A 13026-nucleotide genomic window follows, 5' to 3' on the forward strand; every position below is an offset into this window, starting at 1 on the left:
TATTAGGATTACTCAGATGTGGATTCAGAAAGTGGTATAGATATATATTCGGAAATATGAAATAACCGACTTTTGAAATAGCTTATTTTCTTAGCATTTTTTTTATTAGGGAACATCCCGTTCAAATTTCTGATTGCGGGATCGAATAAAGTTTGATGAACAATATATCTTAAAATATCGCATTATATTTTAAATAAAATAATAGAAGTTACTAAGAAAGCGGGGTGTTTACTCGTGTTTCTATGAATGCATAGCTGAATTGTACCTCCAGGAATCTGCAAAATCTTGGTCATTGTCGACAGGTCCATTTTGACGATGAGTAAAATCGTCCGACTGGTCCTTTGTTGTACTTGGAATACCACATAGACCTCTTGCCTCGTTAATATCAAATACAGATGGCTTTATTGCAATCATTGTAATAAACTTTGACCATCTTGATATCGTAAATTTAATTTCTGTTCCGATAGGTAATGTTATCTACAAAGTAGAAATAAATACAGTAATTTTAGCATTCGATCAGCAGTATTATAGAAAAAATAATTACAGGGTGTTATTCAAATACTTGATATGAAATTTTATACATTAATGTGCAAATCTTTTTCAAGCACTCTGCTTTTCAGTGAAATAAATGTTGCTGTCTAAAAGTTCATGTCATAGAAGTTTATTTGAAATTATTGGTTAAATATAGACTTGAGTATGGAAATATATATGTTCCAGACCATATGAGTATTTGGACCATACGCGTACGGTCGGACCGTATGAGTATACGCGTACGGTCCAGCTGATCATACATGTTTTGGCCGGGATCATATGGGTTAAATTTAAACAAATATTTATCAAAATCTTTATTTTTGATTATACAAATTGATATTATTACAATTAGATAGATAAAGTGAATAGGCGAACAATTGAAATTACTCTGGCCCAAGGTGACACTTGCTTCGACAAGGAAAGTCATCTTTTTTTACATTAAAACACGTTTTGTTCATGCATGTTCCTTTGCATATGCATTTTTTTGGTAAAGTTCCTAGATATTCTAAAACGATTGTCCTCCCACATTATGTTTACGTCCGACAACTTCAATTTCAATTAGTATACTGGGCAGCAATTATTATAATAAATTATACTGACATGCTAAATACAGGAGATTAACAGATTAAATAAGCATGCTTTTTTTAAATAGTTAAACTATTAAGTTTTTATTTCAATTACTTTTGAACTTTTTATATTAATTTGAGATACAGGTTATGTTGATCTGTTATATACATTTGTATCTAATAAACTTGACCTATTTCTTAATAATAGTCAGACCGTACGCGTACGGTCCGACCGTATGCGTATTCTGAAAAAGTACGCGTACGGCACAGACCGTACGCGTACGGTATAAATACTCATACGGTCTGGAACATATATACAAATGAACCGACACAACGACCACTTTATCGATAAGGTTTCGGTCAGCTTTGTAAGGTAAAAAGGGTGAAAGCTACTAAACCATTAATTTTTGATAGTATAACTAATCGCCGTATTTGAATATCAAAAATAAGACAACGCGTGACCGAACGACGCATGGATTAAACGAGTGCGCAGCACGAGTTTAATCCATAGCGGCGTTCGGTCACAAGTTGTCTTATTTTTTATATTGAAATACGGCGATTAGTTATTCTTTTTATTACATTGGCAAATGGCTTTTTTTTTATGAAATTAATGTAGAAAATGTAAGGAACTATATCTTTTTCCTACGCATTGACAATTTGTTTTGATCCGACGTTCTCGACGTCTTGACAACGCCTATTGTTGTATGACGTCAGAGAGTGAAATAACCACGCTTATTTCACATGTGAAATTATCGGTTAACTGGGAAATCAATGTAATTCATTGCAACCAATGTAATAATTGCATCCTTCAGGGGTTTTTTGAAAATTAGTATCGCCGTATATATATAGATTTTGGGATATTTCGATATATGGTTTTCGTAAGTGTTATCACGAATTTTGTGCTAACAGGTGAATGAATTGTTTTGTAATGTTTTATATGTGTACCTTTTAAATATATAAATATAATTTTAATGTTTTAACAAACCTTGTAATTATTTGTATCATGTTCTATAACTAAATCATTTTCATCACAACTTCTAAGTTGAGTAATAGGTTCTTGTAGTAAATGCTTCTCTGTTCTTGATATGGTCTGACATGTCCGTAAAACAAACAAGGAATTACGACTTCTTACAGCTATACCACAATGACAAGATGACCCAACCCAGCCAAACCCACAGTTGGTAAATAAAGCATGCACCTGGGAAAAAATAATAAAGAAAACATTATCAGTTTTACAAACTAAGGATTAACTTATCCCAGATATAAATTACCTTAGCCGTATTTGGCACAATTTTTTGGAATGTTGGATCCTCAATGCTCTTCAACTTTGTACTTGTTTGGATTGATAAATATTTTGATATGAGCGTCACTGATGAGTCTTATGGAGACGAAACGCGCGTCTGGCGTACTAGATTATAATCCTGGTACCTTTGATAACTAATTACAACTAAAAAAACCCAACCTTTTATACTAAGATAATAATATTAGTGTTTCTATAGTTTTTACTGAAAACTTATACTAGTATACATGTGATTCAAAATTCAATAGCACTAACTATGATTTCATAAGAACAACAAAGAAAAACAATGCCCCCATCTCATATTAATGGCTGATGCATATCCCACTTACATGTTTTCAGACTTACCGAATAAGGACCCTTATCATTTTTGTACATCACAAATTCGCCAACATCCATATAATGATACAATCTCCCGTCAAAAGTGGTTATATGTGGGTCGTTGTAGGATCGACATTGCCTGTTAATAAGTACAGCATCCTTGTCTATAACTGTGACCTGAAATAATAAACCATAAATCTAAGCAAGCATATAAATGGAATTTTGTAATGTTAAATAGTTATCAAAAGTACCAGGATTATAATTTAGTACGCCAGACGCGCGTTTCGTCTACATAAAACTCAATAGTGACGCTCAGATCAAAACATTTAAAAAGCCAATAAGTACAAAGTTGAAGAGCATTGAGGACCCAAAATTCCCAAAACGTTGTGCCAAATACGGCTATGGTAATCTATTCCTGTAATAAGAAAATCCTTATTTTTTTCGAAAAATTCAAAGTCTTGTAACCGGAAATTTACAAAAAATGACCATATAATTGATATTCATGTCAACACCGAAGTGCTGACTTTTGGGCTGGTGATACCATCGGGAACGAAACGTCCACCAGCATTGGCATCGATCCAGTGGTGTAAATTGTTATCAAAAGTACCAGGATTATAATTTAATACGCCAGACGCACGTTTCGTCTACATAAACTCTTTATTCACTCTTAATTTTTAATTTTGATTGCATAAGCATGTTTCTTGTTGTAAAGAAATATTACTGACAACAATTGTGTTATTTAACCAAAAAGGAAATGGCTGAAAAAGTTGGCAATATTTACCTTTATATCTGGAACTTGTATACCCTTCCAAATATCATTTAGTTCCGATACTGCTGACGTAGATATCTTGAGAATTGTTGATCTGTCTTGAAAGTTATACATTGAGTCACTAAACCCATACACACGCAGTTTGTTCTCATTATTCCAATGGAGACTTTTAATGTTGATACCACAAAATTGAGCTTGAAAAACTACATCTTTTTTAGCAATGTTGTTCCTACATGATACTGAAGTTTGGTCATTCTTCGGTTGGAAAATGTAGAAGTTCTGATCACAGTGTGTTCTGATGGCCTCATGTGATGAGATACATCCAACAGGTACAGTCGAAGTAAAGGTTATGTCGATTGATTCACCTTCAATTACAGTATATTCATATTTGTCTGGCTGTAAAGGAAACATATGAAAATAAGTCATTGTTATCAAATATGCAGAACAAGCAGAAATTATTAAGTCTCAGTTTAAGATGCTTGAATAATTTTTCAAAGACTCATCAGATATACCAGTCTTATTTCTTTGGAATGACATAAAGGAGTTTTGTCTAAGTTAGACTAATAAATGGTGCTCGAATACAAACAGATAGAAAGACAAATCGAATACAAATTCGAAGAAAAATGAAAACCCAATTTTCCAAAAGATTGCTCCGAATTCGTCTCCTACGAGTGAGCATAGAAAAACCTTCGTGTTTTGAATAATTCAACATTTAATTAAACAATAGATTACATTGGAAATTCAAAGACCGATCGAAAGAATAAATATAACTTTTATTTAACACAAATTGCCGACATAGATATACATATCTCGTTTCGAAATGTACAAATTATACTTTGTAAAAGAAATAACTCCGATTTAAACAGAATATTTTCATAACTGATAGCATCATGATGCTTGATTTGTTTTAGACAGTACATTTAGACGGAGTGTTTACAAAAATACATGTATGAATATTACTGATAGTATTTTAGTTAGTATTTGTATATAGTCAAAATGTGTACGAAATAGCTGTTACTTACATAAACTCCTGCTTGATAAGGTTGACTGTACAGATGCAATCCTGGTACTGAATTTGTTGTATATCTAATACGAATTGCACATTTCACCTAGATAAAAAGGATTGAACCCCGTTGTAAATTATTGTCCATCTATACAAACATTATCATTATCGTACAGATAAAAAATCATTGCAAGTAATGCTTTGAATTTTTGGCTTAAATGTTTTTACAAAATGAAAAGAAAGATAAACTTTAATTATTACTTTCACATATTTATATATCACTTTTAAGCAATTACCTCCATGTTCATCTTAAATTGATTGATCCAATCTGTATCTCTCAAGTCCGTAGTATTAATATTTGAAAACGGAACATTAAAATGGCTGATAACATGAACTCCATTTATGTACCAGAGAACGTCATAAACGTAGCTGCCTTCTGAAGCGTCAGTAAAGTTACATCGGAATACCGGTAATAAGCTAGGATAATACTGGTTACCGTGTATGGGTATAGAATAGCTCTGTCCTTCTATTAACACAGCGGCAACATTTACTGGTACAATCTCTTTCGGAAAGTTTGCTTTTGAAAAAAATAATTTGTGTTTTAAATTGATAGGAAAACAAAACCATTTGCTTGTTTGCATTTTATCTTAAATTCATCAGTGACATACTTAATTAAATCGTTATACAAATTTATATAAGAAGGTTGTAATATTAAAAAGCGACTTTACTATAATACAAATGCAGGCTGAATCTTTAAAAATGTTGGATTTTACATAACCTAGAAAAATCGTACGACTCCTATCAGTATGGTTTTTTTGTTATGAATACACATGTATATATACATCTTATTCTATGCTTTGACACTTTTTCAAGGCCACATACTGTTTTATATTTACCATCCTCCCTCATCTACCCTTGTATATTGTTTTAGAAAAAAATGACACCAGGTTAAGGGATATTTGTTGAGAATATACATTATCGGTGTCCTAATATATAGTATAGTTGTTGTCGTTATTCCTCGTCACTGTATTTTTTTTTTAATGTTCATGGACTTTTTAAAAATTAATCTCATTTTAATATTGGTATTCCGTTAGAGTAAAAACAACTTGCAAAATCGTATATTGTAATCAAAAGGTCAAACACATTAAACGAATGAATAACAACTGTCATATTCCTGACTTGGTACAGGAATTTTCTTATGTAGAAAATAGTGGATTGAACCTGGTTATATAACTAGCATTACCTCTCACTTGTATGACAGTCACATCCAATTCCATTATATTGAAAGCGACGCGTTAACAAAACAAACAGACACAATAGCTAAAAGTGTCAAAATTAAATGTACAACAGTCAACATTGTGTCATCTTCTTAGTTTCATTTGTTCTGCTGATTAATAGCGTTTGTCACTTTTTATGGACTTCCCTTTTTTGAATTTTATTTAAAGAGGGGAGAGAGATACCAGGAACAGTCAAACTCATTAATCGAAAATAAACCGAAATCGCCATGGCTAAAATTGAAAAAAAAACAACAGAAAAATAATAAAACACAAGAAAGAACACAGAAAACTGAAGACTGAGCAACACGAACCCCATCAAAAACTGGGGTTGATCTCAGGTATATACATGATCTTGATAGAAACTCGCTGTAAAATGTTTTCCTTAACCGAAATGCTATCTTTTAGACAAATACGATAAGTAGTATTAAGTTTTTAAATGTATGACAATTTATCCTGTCTTTTTTCTTTCTTCTTTCTTTTTCTGACCATGGCGTTGTCAGTTTATTTTCGATCTATGAGTTTGCATGTCCCTCTGATATCTGTCGTCTCTCTCTTAATGGAGCAGTTTTTACTCTGATATGCTTCTTGTTATAAGCCTTTAGGTGCAAATATAGATAGATATGTCCATGCGTTCTTTTCTTAAGAATGTACCAATCTTCCCTTACACACCAAATGCCTTTTTACTCAAGTAATCAAATACATAACATCAGTTATTTTTTAAGAAACATTCTTAAACGTGTTCAATGTATTTCATTTAATGTATATTTCAAATACATCTTAGGCAACAATCTATGTATGAGGACAACATACTTACATGTGCATCCTGGATAGTACCCTGTATCAGAGGACATTCCATCGGGACAAAAAACTGCGCCAGCACCTGGAATATATTAAAACTATATTTTGTAGGCTCTATACCCATTTTTAAAGTTCTTTGTCTTAATTGCGGTGAAGTGCCACTATTCTGGCAATATATAACGCGAATTCTTTATACTAATATTTGTTTGTATTGCTTTTGTATATCAAGGATAGATATCTCTATCTTTGAAAAATATTTCTGACAACATCCGTTTGAATAGAAATAAACCATGATCGGATGTAACCTTTTCATTATTTAGATGTCCTAACTCTTTGTTTATGTACTTTATTTTTTTTATTATTTTCTCTCAACAAGTTTGTATTAAAATGAATAATCTTTTTGTATAGTTTGTTCAACAGGATACATCTCTTATAAAGTCTACATACTGTAGTTGTCATAATTGAAAGCCAAAATATCATCAACATATCTAAAAGTGCTATTTTCTTTTTTATGGCAGATATAGGTTCGATGGGTTGTTGGTAATTTTAGACATCCATTGTGATGTAGGTCCGGAAGAACTGGAGTTAAAGTAGACAACTCTCTATCGAGCAAAAGCTTCTGTACCCTCTATCCAATTGATGTTTAATGATTGGTACATTAGTTTGGGAGAACATAATGTATTCCTTAGTTGTAATTGACTTTGAATTGGCTTTCGGTAATACAAGAACTCTTCATGTCAGTGCTCTTTGTTTATGTTTGTGTGTAAGTTATTTTGTGCCTCGTACCAAGTGCAACTAACATTTTATCAAATGTTTCAATGTAACACCACTGTCCCAGATTAGGGGGATATTTGAGCGCTCACAAACATGTATAATCCCGTCACACTTTTGATGGCCTGTCCATACTCCCTGTTCCAACGCAGGAACCTGTTTTTCAGTGGTTGTGTTTGGTTCATATCTGTCGTATTGGGTTCTCATAAATTGTATGTTATAAAATAGTCTTAATTTCCAGCAATTGAATGTTCATATTATTCATGTCGGAACCTTTTATAGCCGACTATACGGTATACATTTTTCTCATTGTTGAAGGATGTTTCGATGAGCATTGATGGATAGTTTTCTAATTGAAAATCTTAATATATCTCATAATTTTCATACATGTTTGTATACACAGCTTTTAAAATAATTTCTCTTATATTCTTCTTTTTTGTCAAAAACTTAATATGAAGAATTATCGTCAGCGTTGCTGTTCTATTGCCTATACTATGTCAGGAATACGGCAATATCTAAAGTTATCTTATCTAAAGTTGATATAATTGAGCGTTTGAACTTGTCAGATTTTATGGGTTTCCAATTCTTAATGTACATTTTTTTCCATACTTTTCTATTGTTATCTTTAATTGTCACACTAAAATGAAAATAATAGTTCTTTGTTTTGTTTTAAAAAATAACGATAAAAAATAAAATCTCAAATCAAGAAAAGCACGAAAACAAAAATGAAAAATAACTACGGAAAAAGAAAGAAGATACAAAATATATAAAAAATATAATTAGATAAAATGGTGAGTACATATGAATGAGACAGCGACCAAATTTGTATTTTTTTCCATTATTTACAGCTGTGGTGGTCGATGTTTATTGATTAGGATTGTCAGGTTTCCCACCAAACGTTTGGGGTCTGTTTGAGCACTCCCTACTCAAATAGACGTCGACTGCCACAAAGTAGCTAATAGTATACTTCACTCAAAGTGGTGTTTTATGTAAAAAAAATAAATAAAATGTTGAAATAAGCGTTGTTGGCTGTAATACCTAATTTTTTTTGTCAAGTTTTGCATTACAAACCAAGTACCAGCGTGGTTAATACACAAGAAAACCAATAGTTGATGACAATAATCATGATTGTTTTGTACCAATAAAACCTTAAAATCGATAAATTTGAAATTTGGTAGTTTTAAGACAAATTAACCAACGTTTTTCGTCGATTTGATGTGCACTCTATGCTGATGCTCACATATTTTGAAAGATTTCAATCAGTAATTAATCAGAGAATATTACAGAGATAATTATATTTTTTTGAAGTTAAGGCATAGTTTTACAATTCACAGTTGTATACAAACTTTACAAAAATCTGTGACTTAATCCATGCACTGTTCCTTTACCTTACATACCAACAACACAAATTATGAAAACGACAAATATTTACATACCAAAACAAAATGAAGAATTTGCTGGTGTATTATCTAGGTAATACAAAAAATATCCTCCACAGTTATTTATTTCTATAGTTATTGTATATTCACATATATCTGATGAGGACTGAACACATACTTGTCTCGAAACATTTCCTTCTTCAGACACAGGCAGTGTTCCTAGAATGAGAAGTTATACATATAATGGTTAGTGTGATACGAACTTATTCGTGTTGATGACCGATCACTATTTTATTCTACTTACAACCATATTATTAACTGGGATTTAACAACAAATGTGTATTATTACCTTAAAAGCTATAAAAAAAGTTATATTGTTGAAATTAAGAATAGCGCATACCTAAAACGTTTTATTTTCTAAACTTACTCATATTCATTATGTACAAATGATGTACCTTAAGGAGGTTCGCTACTCAGTTTCAAAATAACAAGCTTTTCATAACACTAGTATATATTGATAGGTAATTATCAAAGGAACCAAAAAAGCTAAAAAAAAAAATATATATATAGGTCAGTGTGCTTGTTTTTGAGATATTAGCCAATGAAATATTGACGGGAAAATGTTCCCTCTTGAATTTTCATACTTTATCATTGACAAGTTTAAGATCTCAAAAACTGTTAAAAATAATCGCACGGTTTTATAATACTATAACAGATAGCGTTTAATTATACATGTAAAAGATCTATAAAAAGAAAAATGGGGGTCAATGGGCAAAATATTGTAAGGCATTCAAATGGATAAAACCAGAGGATTCTGAAAATCTGACAAAAATTCTATAACATGACAAGCAAACATCCTTAACAATGAGTAAATTGATGAAATTGATATATATATGGTTGAGGCAGTAATCACACAGAAAAGACTTCAAGAGGATTACAAGCAGTTATCAACAATAGAAAGTGTCTGTACCTTATGCCACGCTGTAAATCATTTCGAATTTAAAAAATCCGTGAAAAATTTCAAAGACAATTCTAAATTAACTATCCACACCTAACCTTAATCTAAAATTATTGCCAAGATCCTGACCATGACAAAGTGTAATGGTTATAACGTAGAAGTAATATTACGGTTGTTTAATGTTCTTGCTTAAAGAGGGGTATCGAAAATGTTCTATAAGTGTTAGAGACTCAAAAGAATAATGAAAATACTAGTAACTTATTAATATAGTTAATTATTGCTGCCTTAGTGTGCTATTAATAAATATTGTAATGTGCATTGTTATTAAGTGCAATATCAGTATTTAGTTCAAATGTAATCTTGGGTCAGTCCTAGTTCTATCTTATTCATTCAAATGACGTCATTTTTCATTTTTTGATGATCTGTTTTACAAATTCTTATGACGTCATCATTTTTTGTCATTTTTTACAATTTCAAATATGACGTCACTTGACGTTGAGGTTTAAACATATTCGGATGTGTCTACATATTGTGTTGCAAATGTCTGGTTATGTAATGTATTTCAGTTGTTTCCTGTAATTAGTTAATATTTCAGTTCTATCATGTACAGCTTTTGTTTATTAATTTTATAAATTTACTGTTTGCAAAAGTATAAATTATTCTAAATGATAAGGATGTTCTGGTAACTAACAGAAAACCCTGGCCGTTTTTGGCACAACTTTTTTGATCTTTTGGTCCTCGATGCTGTTCGACTTTGTGCTTGTTTTGGCTTTCAAACTTTTGTATCTGGGCATCACTTGTAGATCTTGTGTGGATAAAATGCACTTCTGGCGTATTAAAATTTTCAACTTGTTGGCTGTTGTTCGTGTGTTTCTTTGTCAATTGTATTCTCCAAGTTATTTATATTGTAGTCCTGTAGTGTTGAGTTGTCATCTTAATGTTATATTTCACATGGCTATAAAAAGGGAGGTTTGGCATGCCACAAAACCAGGTTCAACCCGCTATTTTTTTCTTTAAAAATGTCCTGTACCAAGTCAGGAATATGGCCATTGTTATATTATAGTTCGTTTCTGTATGTGTTACATTTTAACGTTGCGTCGTTTGTTTTCTCTTATTTTTGAGTGTAAATTCACATTGCGATAAGACGTGTCACGGTACTTGTCTATCCCAAATTCATGTATTTGGTTTTGATGTTATATTTGTTATTCTCGTGGGATTTTGTCTGTCGCTTGGTCCGTTTCTATGTGTGTTACATTGTAGTGTTGTGTCGTTGTTCTCCTTATATATTTAATGCGTTCCCATCAGTTTTAGTTTGTTACCCCGATTTTGTTTTTTGTCCATGGATTTATGAGTTTGAACATCGGTATACTACTGTTGACTTTATTTACGCATCCCAAAATTTTCTTCCAAACCGATACACATATGACAATACGTTGTTGTCTTGAAAAAGTTAATATCTATACTTTTTCAGATGTTAAGTCTTACTTTTCGGAAAATTTGATAACCATTGCAACTATAAGAATATACATGTATATTCTTTTTAATTTTGAAAAAAATAAAAGGACTGTATCTGTGGTGTTCCTGAATGTTAGCCTGTACCAAGTCAAGAATATGACAGTTGTCCATCCGTTTGATTTGTTTTGTCATTCGATTTTGCCATGTGATAATGGACTTTCCGATTAAATTTTCTTCGGAGTTCAGCATTTTTGTGTTGTACTTTTTTTTTTAAGCATTGTCAAGTTCATAAAACAATTACCTTAAATGTGTGTTTTAAAGAATTGTGTATGGCCTGTGCTATTGATTCAGATATATAAAAGTGAATAGAATTATGTCGAAATTCAATCAAAGTTAGCGATAAAGATTTCATCAGGGACACTTTTTAAGTCAGCGAAGTGTACCAATCCAAATCAGTATTTAAAGTCAAACAATTGATATCGACAAATAAAAGAAATATAAAAAATGTAAATCAAAGGCTTATACTATCTATCTTCGTATTTCCGCACACAGTTACAACTTTTACTATTATGCTCCTTTGCATGCGAGGCTTGTGTACAATTTAAAAGAAATACATTTTTTAGTAATGTTATGCTTTATGAACAGAAATAATAAAATATATTACAGTTATTTATTTTTTATTAATTTTTTAGTGGCTTGTTATCCATAGTTTTTTTGGTAAAACAATGTACACGCTTTACAGTGTTTAACATTAAGTGAAAGAGCAGATATATAAATCTGTTCCTTGAAGCCGTCAACTGTTGTACAGAGGATTGCTGATGTTGAAAAAAATATCCATTGTGAGCGGAATAGAAAACAACTGCTATATACCTGACTTGGAACAGGCATTTCCTTATGTACAAATGGTGAATTCAACCTGGTTTACTAATATATATAATTTCCATTCTTTTGTAAATTAATTTTTAAGAATAATTGTCCAGTTAGATATACTGGATTTCAGTATAGATATGAGCCATTTTTTAACCCCCTTTCATTAGATAAATGATTATTGTTTCGTATCCTGGATATATGTGTATTGTGTTAACATTAGCTTAAATATGTAATCACTTCTTTTTTCTAAACTGAGTTCCCTATAATAAAGTGCATGAGCTCTTGATTTTTGACAATTGCTTATGAACTTTCCGTTTAGAATTTTCCACGGATTTCGTTGTTTTTGTTATTTTTACTTTTAATAGTTTATAATTATAAAGCCCTTTTACATGTAATTAACAAATAATTACACATTTTCTACGGGCGTCTTATGGTAGTACCTAACACTACAGGGAGATAACTCTGTAAAATCAGCTAAACATTTTAATTACGTTGCGTTGTGAAGGCAATATAAAGCTTCTCAATGATCAAAATTAGTTTTGTCAAACTGCTATATAACCAGTGTAATTTTTCTGATAAAACGCTTGGTTCAAATTTTTTGAATTTTTTATATTTTTGTTAAAGGGTCAAAGTATATACTAAGTATATGAAAATTAAACGAGCCAAATTAATTTTAGTGAAAGTGTTGGGTACCACCTTAATAATCTACAATCGACGCATACCAAAAAATGGTTGAGAATCAAACAATTTTATCTCTAATTGAAATTTAAAAAGGGACTTCACTTTTTATATTTTCCTCGAAGTTACCTTTTTTCTTCTTTTTAAAATGTCCTGTACCAAGTCAGGAAAATGACCAATGTTATATTATAGTTCGTTTCTGTATTTGTTACATCTTAATGTTGTGTTTCTGTTGTGTCGTAGTTCTCCTCTTATACTTGATGTGTTTCCCTCTGTTTAAGTTTGTAACCAGGATTTCTTTTCTTCTCAATCGATTTATGAATTTCGAACAGCGGTAGGCTACATGTTGCCTT

General features: G+C 31.3%; 1 protein-coding gene across 1 annotated transcript in view; it reads right to left on the reverse strand.

The window, feature by feature from the left end:
* Positions 1 to 13026, reverse strand: part of LOC139522907 (von Willebrand factor D and EGF domain-containing protein-like) — a 50055-nt gene that overhangs the window by 12373 nt on the left and 24656 nt on the right. Inside the window, exons 7-14 of the mRNA XM_071316538.1 lie at positions 8770 to 8931; positions 6579 to 6644; positions 4784 to 5064; positions 4507 to 4593; positions 3497 to 3880; positions 2743 to 2892; positions 2083 to 2295; positions 266 to 477 (exon numbers count right to left, since the gene is read on the reverse strand). Of these exons, the coding sequence (XP_071172639.1) occupies positions 266 to 477; positions 2083 to 2295; positions 2743 to 2892; positions 3497 to 3880; positions 4507 to 4593; positions 4784 to 5064; positions 6579 to 6644; positions 8770 to 8931 (1555 nt within the window). The remainder of the gene's footprint in view (positions 1 to 265; positions 478 to 2082; positions 2296 to 2742; positions 2893 to 3496; positions 3881 to 4506; positions 4594 to 4783; positions 5065 to 6578; positions 6645 to 8769; positions 8932 to 13026) is intronic.

The sequence above is a fragment of the Mytilus edulis genome, chromosome 1 (assembly GCF_963676685.1).
Source record: "Mytilus edulis chromosome 1, xbMytEdul2.2, whole genome shotgun sequence".
In the NCBI taxonomy this organism is placed as follows: Eukaryota; Metazoa; Mollusca; class Bivalvia; order Mytilida; family Mytilidae; genus Mytilus; species Mytilus edulis.